Here is a 14,425-nt window from a genome sequence, read left to right as displayed (position 1 = left end):
AGGAGGCAGTTGGAATAATAGTTAAATATCCCACATTTCCTCTGACTACATATAACATTACACTTTTGGGTAGTGTCTTTCTCACTCAAGACACAAAATCAGACCTTGGACTAAAGTGCAATGTGAAACAAAGGTGATTTGATATCCACTACCAAGCAGTATACGGCATACATGGACGTATTTCATTCCATTTTCAAAAAACAATTTATTAGCATTTAAATGTATTTAAAATGACATGAACTGCACATGACTGAATTCCTGTTCGGAGAGTGGAAACAGTAGAAATCTATTTCGATTTGACCCTGGAGTTAATAATGTTTTCAGAGTGGTAGTGTGAGGATGCTGATGACGCTCACCGCAAGGCCCACTGTCAACAGGCACCTGGTCCTCCCACTTAGAGAGAAGTGTCGTCATCCTGTCCTCTGGCTTCAGAGACACCTTCTTCATGACCTCCCTGCCAGACAACAAGAGAGAATAACACACTCTTTCACTACCTCATACAAAACGACCTCAGTTCTGAGATGTGTGTGTCTGTGTGTGTGTGTGTGTGTGTGTCTGTGCACTTGAGTATGTCTATGTGTTTAAGAGAAAGTTACAAGTTTGAGTGCCAAAAGAACAGACAAAAAGCAAACACGTGTTTCTTTTTACAGAGGGACAAAAGACAAACGGGCAGATAAAAGAAAACAAAACAAAGCCAAAGAGAGAAAACTCAATAAAAACAGAAGATTGCCGGCTGGAGCTGAGGTCAACGGGAGGACACCTACCCTGGAGACAGACTGGGGCATATCCTCTGGAGCCCGAGGCCCACGTTGGCCACCACCTCGTCCACCTCCTCAGTGCTGGCCAGCTTGAGGGACACCAGGCCGCGCTCATGCTTCACCACCAGCTGCAGGGGGCGCCACAAACACATCAACAAAAACCCCCGGAGGGACTGGCCTCCGAGAGCCCGATGGCTGACCGTGCCAGCCAGCGCAACTGGGCCCGGGTTCTTATCAGATCAAGTTACAGCAGAACCAGTCTGCGAGTGCAGGTTAGTGGTAAGGCAATATCATAATGGGCCTCCATTCTTCTGGGGGAGGTCAGAACCAACGCACAGAGAAGGCAGTGTGTGTTCTGGTCATTTCAGGACTACGGAACAGGAACACACAGATCACAGTAGCGTGCAACCCTCACAGCCCATTGTGCCTGAGGTCTTGGTCAGGATGAATCTTACAAACGAGCACTACACAGAACGACAAAAACAAGTACACTCTCAGTTAGGATACACACCTGATCTGGCTTGATACTGCTGATGCTTTGAATGTCCAAATAGTTGAAGGACTGCTCAACCTGGGAAATAACAAAAGGAACAAAAAATTAGGGTGATTTTGTTTGTCCTCACAAAGAACATTACAAAAAGTAATGTGCAGACCAAGAACAATGGAAGCATACATTGTGTACAGGACTTTATAAGAAATTCCGGCAAATTATGAAATCCTGGCAACATGGTATCCACATAGTAAAACGATCTAAAAGGAACTGCAGCTTAATATGTGGTGTTTTTATTCTGCATTTTATGAGTGTTACATGGTAATTAAATTAACATGCAATGCAGCAACACCCTGCCTGCCTCCCACACACAACCACACACACACACACACACACACACACACACACGTGTGCAGGCATTCAGTAGAACATAAATGTATACACACATAAGCTCACTAAAGTGCAAATGCACAACTGGCCATGCACAAACGTATAGACACACAACTTGACAGGAAGCACAAACAGAGGGAGGTCAAACTAATCCAGGAACACTCGTCTCTTCCTGAGGACAAGCGCGAGAGAAAGCAAGCCTCTGTCCAGCTGTTTCACTGTGGCCATTGTCTGAGCGCGCTCTGCTCTCCCTGCCCTCCCCTGGGACAGCCCGCTCCCACAAGCGCTGGCTCGCGCCCAAGCCTACCCGACCCCGGCCAGCGAGCCAACGAGCGCCTTTGTGGCTTTCACTTCTCCCTGTGCTCTGCTCTGTCCATCCCTTGTCTGTCTGTTCTGTCCATTCTTTATCCACTTGCAGAAAAAGGGAAATCATGATTTGAAAGCATGATCTGTTTTCTTTTTTTTCTCCCTGCGACTTAGGCAAATGTTATGAGCTTGTTTACTTGTTTGGGATGTGATTAATGTCTTGTTGAGGTGGGCCCTCTAAGAGGAGAATTGTTGGGGGGGGGGGGGCTGTTTAGTGGCTCTGGATGAATAAGCATATCCCACGCTAGTGGACAGTGGGCAGTCACCCAGAATCCAGCTGTGAAAACAGCCTGTGGGAAAGAATAACAGGGGGGCAGCCTGGAAGGACTTGAAGAAATCTGTGAAGACACCCAGAGAAAGATGGGCATGAAGGAAAAACAGAAGAGGATAGAGGGGGTGAGGAAGCCAAATAGCGGAGGAGTGAACTGAGGGAAACATAAAGGAACAAAACTAAATTGTGTAAAGGAATATAAAATGAAAAAGATAAAAGATGTATAGTGATAAGATAGAAGTGGAGAGAGTGCAGGGGAGAAGTAAGCAATACCTTTATCAACCCATCATGCTCAAGACATTCCATGTCTCTCCGAAAAGCAAGTAAGGACATGCCTGCATCTACAGTGGGAAGTGCAGCACACCAGATTTGAGGTCAAAGCCTCTAGAGTAGAAGGGCGAGAGAGAGAGAGAGAGAGAGAGAGAGAGAGAGAGAGAGAGAGACCGAGAAGGGCCCTAGGAGCACAAGTCTGCTACGTCATCAGAAAGCAGAGAATAGAAGACAAATGCAACGGGGACAAATTGTGCCTGCTGTATGATTTAGCGCTTATTTTTTAGTTTATGTCAGCTTGCTTGGTTTTCTGCCTGGACAGGTCTACAAAGACAAGACTTAGTCTGCAAGTTAGTCTGCTTCACTGAAGTTGAATTAAACCAGCCAGTTCACAATGTGTGGAGAACAGTTGGAATATTGTATTTAAAATAGTTTGACTCACACGTCTTAAGTACAGGTTTAATATCAATATCACAGAGCAAAATATATAGTCTATCTTTTAGCAGATTATTGAATGATCATAGTTTTGAGTGGCATGTCTCATAGTCATGGGCAGGGTGGGATCCAGAGAGGGAGGAGGAGGACCGACAGAGAGGATTCTTTTTCAAGCTCTGTCTAACTAGAGCTAACGCATTGCAGATTAACGCTTAAACCTTGAGCCCTTTTAACTCTGCTGTCTAATGAAGAAACACCTAGACATAGTCATTAACACAATCACAGCTGCATGCGCAAAAACAAAAGCAAACCCTGCCCTTACTCCCACCAGCATACAGCCTTGATCACTGTACTCTGAGTCTGCGTGGCCACAATGTGCTTCTTTACCTTGGAGGGCACTCGTGTAGTCAGAAGGTAGGCCCGATGAGAAGCCAAAGCCTGTAGAGGAAAAAAAAAAGTAATCAGAAATGCATATAGTCAAACAGGTTTTTGTTCTAGCCTGAAGGGGAAAATAATTCTTGTCCCTGGAAGGATTAAAAACTTTGACTGATGTGTCTGTACTGAATCTGTACAATACATACTGTAGTTAAAAAAAAAAAAATCATGAAAAATTCATCTAATTCATGGAGCTATTGTCTACAAAAACTGTGTGCCAGTATATCAGTTCCGAACAGGAATTAAGTTCCTGACCTTTTGTTTCCAGCACTCTCTACTCACAGAGAAACAGGATAAGCATGCACAACCAAACAAGATCTGTCATAGTGCTGTTTTTCTATTTCATTCAAGATTTCTACACACCCGTCTAACACGGCTGTTCCATAAAACAAGCACAGCTCTTCTCTTTTATGGTGCTATTCCATAATTGATTTCAATGAATGTCAACAGCAGTACACCATTTGTTCACACAAAAACACAATCACTACCAGCTAATTGATCCTTTGAGCAGGAATGACTTATTTCCATGTATTACCTGATAAATGCTTTGGACATACGAACATTTGATGAATGAATTAAAACAACTAAAATCCCCAAAACACAGGTTAACTTTAAATTAAATGCAAATATTTCAACTCAGTATATACCAATATGTTATTGTTAAGGGTAAATAGTTGGATTTGAACCCTACTGGCATGGCCAGAACCAGGCACTGCAGGCTTGATCCGAGTTCTCTTCCAGACCCAGGGCCCTACAGACCCATGGCATTCTGCTTCCCACAAACTGGCTGAAAGGAATATAAATAAAACTAAACGGAAATATTTGTGGATTTTTTGTGTGGATTTTTCCCCTCTCATAATCAAATGACGTTTCCCCTTCAAAACAGCTCACAGTGTTTACAGCAGGGTAATATTAGACTAGTCGAGCCATTTGGTATAGCAATTACAGAAGTCATCAACACTCTAAATCACTTTTTTTTTTTTTGCGTAAATCAATATTTTATTGGGTTTGCTTAACTGCCAACCAGAGACACATCCCCCTGGCTTATTGGACAAGAGCAGGAATAATTATATAGGAGATTTAATTTCTTGGGCATACTGTTTAGCAAAGCAGCAATGCAATGCGAGGAGGACTGTGACCACGGTCTGGCTTTCACATGAGATGGCTGTGGAACAGGTTATATAAAGGTCAGCGCAGGGGTCAGGCATTAGTGTCTTTCTCTGTTCTCTAATCAGACGTTCGATTTCTATAGGAAATATGGATGCAAGACTGAAAATTGTTGAAGTGGGAATGCAGACTGTCAAATAATGAAGCCGCTTGAAGTTCAAGTGTGTTTCCAGTCTAGTTCTCCAATTGACAGTAATCCGTTCCACATTTCAGTCTGGTTCCAGAGTTCTCAGGCTGAATCCTAAATGATATGTCTTACTGTTACTGTCTTACTTACTGTTACCCACTCAAAACGAAACCCATTCTCACACACAGTCCCAGACCTACAAACACACAACCACAAAATACACACACACACACACACACACACACACACACACACACACACACACACACACACACACACACACACACACACACACACACACACACACACACACACACACACACACACACACACACACACACACACACACACACACACACACACACACACACAGCTATTAAGAGGTCAAGGTTGAATCTGTGTTAGACTTCCTGTTTAGCACACATTACCCAGCATCCCACTCAGCTTGGCCCCTTGTGCAAACAAACGGCTCCGTGCTGACACCCACATCCTCTCTCCAGTGTTTGGAATAATACAGATTACAGAAATTTTTACTACCACCAAAAGGCCCGACTTGCCCGTTTGGCCTTCTCCCAGGTTATCTGAGGGAAATTGGAGGGATGCCAGCTCTCGCAGAGAAGTGAGTGGACTTAGATACTCATTAAGCAGTAAAACAAGGGCAAGCATGCCAGATCACACACCCGCATCTGTTCCAACAGCATTGATGCCTGTGTTACTCTCAATGTGCAATGGAGAACCTTTTGACTCTTGGCGTTTCTCTCAAAGTCAAAACAAACATTTTCCTGGATTCTTAAAAAAAAAAAAAGAAATAATAAAAAAAAGAAAGTGCCCATCGTGACCCAAAACATTCCACTCAGAGCAGGGCAGATTTCCTGCAAACCAGCCGAGACCTCTGGACTCAATCTAGACACCTAAGCACATTGTGCTCTACCCAACGAAAGCAACATTTGGAGAGAGGGGATACTTCCTTTGTTGCTGATGCGTCAATGCAAGGGCAGACTTTGCGCTTTACACGCATACTAACTCAGGGACAGATAAAAAGAGTTCAATGTCAAAATCCGAATTTAGCCAAACAACCAAATCAACTGCTCACCAGGGGACCACATACAGTATAACAATATGCCTAGGTATTTGGACGTAAAGCTACAATCCACACTTTGACTTGAGGAAATAAAAGGGGCTTCCATCTTGGATCAATCACAGCATGTGTTACACATTTTGCTCATGCTTACAGTATGTGTATGGGGTGTGGTAACAGTATGCTCCCAATGCCATTTGTACTGGTGACCAACATTAGGGGGTGGTTTTGGAGTAAAAAATAAACCGAAAGACTGAGACTGAGTCAAAACTTGAACAGCTCACTGGCCCTGTTTCGACAACCTGTTTCTGCTGAGACTTGCAACTAAACCTCGGCATGCTTTGAGTGTGTGTGTGTGTGTGTAGGCGTGGGTGGGAAGTGGAAGGGGGAAGGGGGATGGGAACCACTCTTCCATGCACATACACATGCACATGCACACTCACACACAGATTCAGCACAGCATATATTAAATGGTAAAACAACATGGCTAACCTGAAAGGAAGAGTGACAGTGTCCATGAAATTGGTAAAGCTAGACCTTAAATACAGTAAGTGTCATATAAATAATAATAATAATATAACATCAGGACCAGATTAATTTCCTTCCTAATATAAAAACAAGCACACTCACTTACACTCGTAGGATATTTTGTTGTTTACTTCATTCATAACTTATTTATTTATTTTTCTGCATTTACAGTTTTGGCAACATCTGGAATGCGCTGTGACCATAACAGGCTGCAACATTCAGGCATGTGTAATGTCAAGTCAGAACAAGACAACAGCAGAGAGGCAGGGTACCACAAAAAGGTGGAATTTTACCAAGAGACTCAGGTATGTGCGTACCTCACAGGCACGGATATACTCCACTGGTCACCAACACCCTGTTTTCATTCTGATGTGCTGACATTTTAAAAGTCACACATATCTAAACTTCTGGTTCAATTTCGTAATTATCATTCAGTTGACTGGCTGACTAATGACTTATGCTGACGGCTGTGTTGGGCTCAGTGGCTTTTGAAGCTGTTGTTTTTAAGATACAGTGAGAGATACCCAGATCACAAGAGGGCAGGGTGCCCAATTACTGGCTGGACAGCGGATAAGCCAGCTAAATGTCTGCCAAAGCCAGTGTCCTTGGCAAACAATGGGGAGCTGCTAAAGTGCGTTTACTGTAGCCTTAAGGCACAGTCGAATGAAAGAATGCCACAAGCAGCCCCGCCCTGTATCCCCACAACACACTACTACTACAAGGCCGGCTCTTATCAGTGCATTAAAGCCACTGATTGAAAGTTCATAGAATCTCACCAACTCTCTTGGTCTGGCTCTCTCACCTAATCAACCCTGAGGGGGGCAAGAGGAGGGCTTCACAACATACAGGTGACTACAGGGAACGTGTGAATACATGAAACTTGAAACCTGAAATGCTCCAGTCCCGCAAGGCTTTTAGTTCTTGCTGAATAGCCTCTTGCAAAACACCTGCAGCTGTGAAATCAGGTGTCTTTCACAATTTCTGGTGTCTGACCTGGGCAAAACCAAAGTGCTCCTCTCACGCATTGTGGACACAGCCTGTGGTTCACTGACAGATTAGTACATTTGGATTCAACTGCCAATCAAACTACACTTCTCTCTTCTGTGATGCTGAACCACTGTGTTGATTAGCTAGGAATATTTATGGATTAGTCTAAACCAATATGTCTGTTTCCTATTTACGGAACTGGGAGGGATTCCAAGTCCACGGTTTAATGACAAACCTGGTTGAATTAATTTAAAGTGGTAACCTCCCTAATAGCAGAGCCCCATGCTTTCATTCTCATGACAAAACAAAGGCACTGGCCCTTCTTTTAAAAGGTTTACCACATACTCTGAATTGACTGACCCAGGTTTGTCACTAAACTATGTTCTTGGAATATGCCCTCGAACTGTGTACAAACACTAGCCTGGCTATCTCCAGACCAAGCTCAATCTTTTACGATTGAACATTAGTCTGGGGAGTCTGCTCTGTATTTTCTACTGCACAAGAGGCATGATCAACGGGCGAAGTTCAGATGACTCTACACATTTGGATAGTCCTTGGATAGTCCTTGAACACTGAACAAACTAGCTGTGAGGAGCAATTCCCTGTATTCCAAATCATCCAAGCGGGGTCAGGAGGACTGTGGATTGTGCCATTAAGAGTAAAAGCATGAATGACTACTATGAATGACAACAGATATTCTATGCCATTAAAAGAGAGTGTGCTGCGAAGGATCAATTATTTTTTTACTTTCTGTGTGCCAGTCAGTGGCCTTGAATTGTGTCTGAAACCCCAAAGATTCAATGCAGAGCCATTGAGGAGTATAACTGAGACCACATGTTTTGCGACATGCTGAAAAATGTTGCCGTGGCGACTGACTGGCGGCACAAGTATGCCCGCACATTTAAAATCAGCGTGCACCCAGCACCCATCCACTTCCCGTACAGCTCTGCAAGGTCATTTAACCAATGACATCATCCTCCAATTCCAGAGGACTCCCAAAAACACAGGAAGTAGTGAGGTAGTGTCTATTCAGGAGGGTGGAGCGTTTCCATAGAAACAGAAGGCAACCTACCAATTCACACCCCCAAAATGTGCCAGCAAGGTTTTACTCATTCCTGCTCTCAGAGAGGCAGTGAGAGAGAGAGAGCGAGAGCGAGCGAGAGAGAGAGGGAGAGAGACTGGAGAGAGAGAGAGAGAGAGAGAGAGAGAGAGAGAGAGAGAGAGAGAAATGTGTAATGTTGACTGTTGCCCTACAGAGCGAGCTCATACTGAGTGGAATGTGATGGCCTTGAACTGGCCATGGAATGGGAGACATTAGCGCTAGTAAGTGAAAAAAAGTTTTAAAAAAAACAACAAAGTATTGGGTGTGTGAAACTGTAGGAGTAAGAGGTGTGATGGTGGGCAGGTGTCTTACTAGAATGCGCTTCTCCAGTTTGTCCCCTTTGGCCTCCAGGCTGACCATCTTCCTGAGAGACAGGTTGATCTTTTTACCGACAGCATCTCTCACACTCTCTACAGAGAAAGGTGGAAAAAAAGAGATATGAATAGAGGTGAGAGGAGAGATGAATGTGAGGAATAACTGTTACATGTGACACATCAGTCGTGTTAGTCATTTCAGCAGTTTGAACTGACCACCATCTCAAAGCCAGCCTTTCTCCACCTTATCTGTGCAGCTGACCCTGAAATCAATATGTTCCGTCTAGATGCACTGACAAACAGGCATGACCTTCTAAGTGAAAGGAATTTCCAATACCCGTCTAGTATATTTTTGAAAGTAGCATCATATGCTTGTCAAGTTCTCTTTTTTGTTTATATTTACAAACAAACAAAAATCCTGATTGGATGCAAATAGGGTCTTATTCATCCTTAGCTTCAACTATCTGCGCATGATCAAACCACACATCTGACCTGCTGTCTTGGCTTATCAGCGTATGAAAAAAGGTCCGAAACATCTCATGCGTACTTTTCTCAACATGTTGACACTGCCATACCACAAGCAACATAGTACTAGAGCTGAGGTCACCAGAGTTCCACCACAACTTCATATCACTTTACATTCCCAATGGCTCCAGCCCATGTCCCAGATGCCAAGCATTCCACAGCTTTGCCCATGTGGTCTCAAGAAAGCGCAGCAGACTTAACGTTCAGAGGACGTTTTAACATCGTCTAACTAACAGATGAGAGTTATTCAGGGAGAGCACTGGACAGAGCCTAATACAACTCAGACTACTGCCATTGATTTGTCACCCTTTATGGTGAAACTCTTTACTGAGGGATCATAACAACTTGAGGATCACTGGGTTGTGAGTGGTTTGTCTGGAGTAGCATTCATTTCCAAAGTCTTGTTTCTCCTCTATGCGCTACTTAGTAGAGACCATAAACTTCAGCACAGCAAGTCAAGAATGGGAGAGGGCAGAATTACATCACTTCAAGGAATGCTCTCTTCAAGACATCAGTGTGTACTTTTGAGGTCAAAAGAGCAAATAAAACACTTCACAATTAGGAGAGTTAAAGGTGTTCTACTAGTTATTTGAAGTTATGTGGCATCAGACAAAATGCGAAACTGTCAGGAGTTTTGTGCACAGTTTAAAGCAATCCTTGATGATTTATTCAAAATTAATGTTCAGCAGTAGCCTAGTCTACTGTTGTCAATGGCATTAATACATAAATTAAAACTCGAAAAGTAACTGTCCAAATACATTTTCTATTTTAGTTCAACACGCAGTAATCAGATCATCTGTACCTTCATTGAACAAGTTTCTGGATAGCCTACCTGCTTTACCACAATGACAGCAGGCATCATCTTACCTGGAACATTAGAGCTCGCCCAGTAGAAAACTATGCGAGGAGTAAGCTAACCTAAGCATTCCACTCTTCCAGCTGTTCTGAACAGCTGCAACGAAGTTAATCAACATCAAAACAAACGAGCATTACCCAACATTGCACTGTACATAACATTTGTTAGAAGTCAACTAGGCCTACAGTTAGTTAACGTTATTGGTTATTCCCATAGTTTTGTTCAGTCAAACTTGGAAAAATATAAATCACTTGCTTCAATAAAGGTGACTATATTACTTACCCATCAATTCCCTAGAAATGTCTGTATTCTCCTCACTCATTGTAGCCGATTATGTAGGCCTATGCTACATTCAAAACACTCGTCCAAAATCCAGTGTTTAGATAGATTACGAGTCGGTAGCGTCAAATAGTTTCAGGTTCTTCTCAATCAGGTGTTTTCTTAAAATTTCCACACTCCATTCTTTCATGCGCTACATAGCGTACTTTGATACTTCCTCGCGTTAATCCAGAAACATCCAAAATTCAAACATTATTGGAGACAATTGAATGGGTAAAAACAAACTGAATACAATCAGCTAGAAGACGAACTTTTTACACTTGGAATGTGCCGGAAGACAACAGTTAGACCCTCGCCCCTCCTTCAGCCCACTCCACTCCAGTCTCTTCTTCGCCATCCGAAATGGGAATTAGGAGACACCTGGTGGCAGTGAAGACTTCAGGAAACCAGCACGAAGCAGATGCTTTTATGTTTATAGTCCCGTGGCTCCCAAGCTGCTGCAAATACTGGATACCAGTGATAGATTATTAGACCTAGCTAGCTGGCTACCACACTAAAGAAAACGCGTAAAGGTAGGTTGGCTCTTTTATGGGCCCGTTTTTCGACGAAAAGTTTTTTTTGTCTTCTTACCTCTAAACACGATCATAGGCTACTCCAGAAGAAGATGTGAGAAGCTCTAATTGCTTAAAGAGATAATTTTAGTCTAGGATCTGTCAAACTAACCATTTGGGCTAAGTAGGCTATATCAGACAGAGGTTAGACATAGCCCTTGTGCCTGGAGAAAAGCAATTATTTGTAAAACATTCTCAAGTGATCTAGATTGATTGATTGGGGTTGGGATGAGGCAAGGACCAATAGTCATTCTTTCACACAAACTTACTTGCTCACCACTTCACTATCTCACTTGGGAAGGCCCAAAATGCTCTCTCTACTCTTGAGTGTTTTGAAAGCCCTTCTTATGTCCTCTCCCTCACTGCCGATTAGGATGGGGTGTGTGGGGGAGGGGATGTACCTGTGTGTGTGTGTGTGTGTGTGTGTGTGTGTGTGTGTGTGTGTGTGTGTGTGTGTGTGTGTGTGTGTGTGTGTGTGTGTGTTTGTGTGTGTGTGTGTGTGTTGATGGGGGGGGGGGGGGGGGGGGGGGTAGTAAGGGGGGTGTACCTGTATGTGGGGGTGGAGGGCAAGTTGCAAGAGAGAGAGAAAATATCTAAATATTACATTATTAAACAAATAATACCTTTAAAGTGTTACAAAAAAACCCTTAGGTTTAAGCTTGATTAGTTATGAGGAAGGGAATCCTGGTGGCTTATGGATAGAAGCTGTCTCTGCATCTGCTACTACAGGTCCGCATATTCTACTCTTTCTACCAGATGGTAGTAGGAGGGTGAAAAGACTGTGACTGGGATGACTGGGGTCAGCAAGATCTGCTCGGTCTTTCTCCTGCAGCGCTGGCTGTAATGGTCCTGAATAGTGTTGGTAACGTGCATGTATGTGTGTGTGTGTATGAGAGAGAGGCAGTCCTTCCTTGTAGCTCCTCTCCTCCTCATCCTCTCCCAGCAACACTTTGCTCAACACCTCCATCTAATGATCTGCAATCATTAAACAAAGCATAGCATTAAAGGGAAACTATGCATTTTTGGCAATTCCTTGCAGGTTTCTCTGCAGAGCCCTCCCCACAGCTTCAGAATATATATATATATATATATATATATATATATATATATAGATACATACATACATTTAAATACATACATATATATATATATATATATATATACTGTATATTACACTGTTTCCTCTTTCCCTGTTCCTCTGACAATGGTTTACTTGCTTTCTCTTTTTTTTCATTGGCTCTGCTATGGAGAATGTCTGAGAAACTCCATCGCTAACTTGTCCTAGCAGGTGCCTGACGTGTATGTAGTGCAGTAAAGCACTTCGCAGAGGTGGAAAAACTCAGAAGCTTCAGAAAATAAAAGTTCAATCATGCATTGGTTCTATCTGTGCACTATCTAACACATTGAATCTCATCAATTAGCTGCTCTACCTGGCTAAAGAGTTGTGCTAATTAGAATCAACTGGTTTAAGTGGATGTTTAGCACAGATTATGTGGTAGGACTTTTACTTTCTGAAGCTGGACTTTTTCACCACTGGCAATTTGTTACATTGCGAGGCTTATTTGAAGAGACGGGTGCGCACATCCAAAAATTTGTTTTAACAGGTGCCAGAGCAAAACGTATCAAAGAGAGAAGGGGATGGTCTGCACACTGTATAATGGCTCCAAAAATACTTTATTTATTTACTATAAGAGGCAACGTTTCGATCGACAGATCCTCATCAGGCACATTACATTGCGAGGCTGCAAGAATTGTCTGTTTGTGTCTAAGTCCAGTGGCCCCGCCAACCCAAAGTTGCAATGCTGTTTTTTTCTGCGCAGATGCTGGAGAAGTGAGACGGCCACCAGTAACCCCAGAAAACTCATGCAACCACTTCAATGACTCTGAAGCTGTTAAGTTAAGATAAATTGAGCTAAACAAACTGCAAGAAAACTGCAACTGTTTAGAAAATTGGGTGACAAGAAAAGATTTAGTAAACAGTTGAAAAAGAAACTGTACTGTGAGAAAAGCCATGTGTGGTGTCTTGAGACTTGAGAGCAGATGCATTCTCATTAGGGCCCAGAGCTGTACAGTATACACGGCTCTGTAAGGGTCTGGCTATCACCACTCTAAGCTCAATCTTTTAAGACTGAACATTAGTCTGGGGAGTCTGCTCTTTATTTCTACTGCACAAGAGGCGTGATCAATGAGCATAGCTCAAATGACTCCGTACGCTTGGATAGTCCTTCAACCAATCAGACCAACGATCCGGTTGGATATAAGCTACAGTAGTTTGTGATTGGACCCAAAGGTTGTGGACAGGAAGCAGGGGAGATGGATGCGCAGGTTTCCAGCTTGAGCTGCCGGGCGAAATCCAAATTCGTTGGCAGGTCAGGGAGGGTTCACCCAGCCTAGGCCACTGCAACACTGCCATCTACTGGTGGAATTGATAGCACAGTTGAAGGTCATGACTTAATTCAGCTTCACTCTTCTCCTGCATTATTGTGTATCTTGCACAAAATGTATTCTACTATCTAACTTGCTTCCTGTCTTCTGATTCATAGATGAACATCTAATTAATTGTAATTGTTGAAGATTATATCCTCTGACCACTAGGCCTACATGTATCCTAATCGTAAAGTGAACGAATGAAGGAGTTTGCAATGAAAAAAAATAAATATATTTTTTAAAGGATAACCAATGTAGGCAATCAAAACAAAACAGCTAAATGTAGAAGTATTTACTATGTTGATTAACATGTCATGAAAAAGGGGACACAATTTGGTAGAAGATAGAAGAAATGTGATGGTTTTAGCCGGTTTTCAGCTATTTTTTGTTGTTCGTTTTTTGTATCACTGTTTCCATGGCACCAGAGTTTATCGAATGTCAAATGAGACTTTTTTTTAAGATGTCATTAACTCTGGTGGGTGGACACTGTGCCTTCCTGTCTTGGCAAATCATAAATAAAGATCCCTCAATGTACTCAGTACTGGACTGTACGGTACTCAATACTTTATAGAGCTCACTGCACCCTGGGGGATCAGCACATGAGCATAAGGGAAAACATACAGTACGCTGGCAGCTGAGGCACACCTAGCCTGACTCTTGCCAGACCCTTGTAGTTCCGCCATGCTCCACCAGAGGCGTTTCGCTGAGCTCCACACAAGGATCTGGCGAGAGTTAGGTTAAGGCACACCATCCATAACCTTAAATTCTGTAGTGGAAATCTTCAACATTTATTTTAATCATGACCCCAGCCTTCGGCTCTGGAGGTTCAGTTGGCTGCCGCCTTAAGTGGCAAACTGCTGGCCTCCGAGCTTGTAGTTCTAACACCGTTGTTAACAAATGAACATTTTACCATATTTTCAGTCTTTAAACCTGCCTCTGTCTGCTTGCATTCAATTTTCTTACAATAGCTCATCCTGTGGAGGTAAGCTGCGAAGGTTGTGTTACAACC

General features: G+C 43.0%; 1 protein-coding gene across 1 annotated transcript in view; it reads right to left on the bottom strand.

Moving 5' to 3' along the window:
* The window catches only part of LOC134072740 (F-actin-uncapping protein LRRC16A), a 25,308-nt gene extending 14,603 nt beyond the window's left edge, over positions 1-10,705 (bottom strand). Inside the window, exons 1-6 of the mRNA XM_062529573.1 lie at positions 10,382-10,705; positions 8,717-8,814; positions 3,368-3,418; positions 1,270-1,329; positions 765-886; positions 357-454 (exon numbers count right to left, since the gene is read on the bottom strand). Of these exons, the coding sequence (XP_062385557.1) occupies positions 357-454; positions 765-886; positions 1,270-1,329; positions 3,368-3,418; positions 8,717-8,814; positions 10,382-10,421 (469 nt within the window). The 5' untranslated portion in view covers positions 10,422-10,705. The remainder of the gene's footprint in view (positions 1-356; positions 455-764; positions 887-1,269; positions 1,330-3,367; positions 3,419-8,716; positions 8,815-10,381) is intronic.
* Positions 10,706-14,425: the final 3,720 nt, after the last annotated feature.

This window comes from Sardina pilchardus, chromosome 24 (assembly GCF_963854185.1).
Source record: "Sardina pilchardus chromosome 24, fSarPil1.1, whole genome shotgun sequence".
In the NCBI taxonomy this organism is placed as follows: Eukaryota; Metazoa; Chordata; class Actinopteri; order Clupeiformes; family Clupeidae; genus Sardina; species Sardina pilchardus.
The sequence above is the reverse complement of the archived record's forward strand: the minus strand, read 5'-3'. Positions and strand labels throughout refer to the sequence as shown.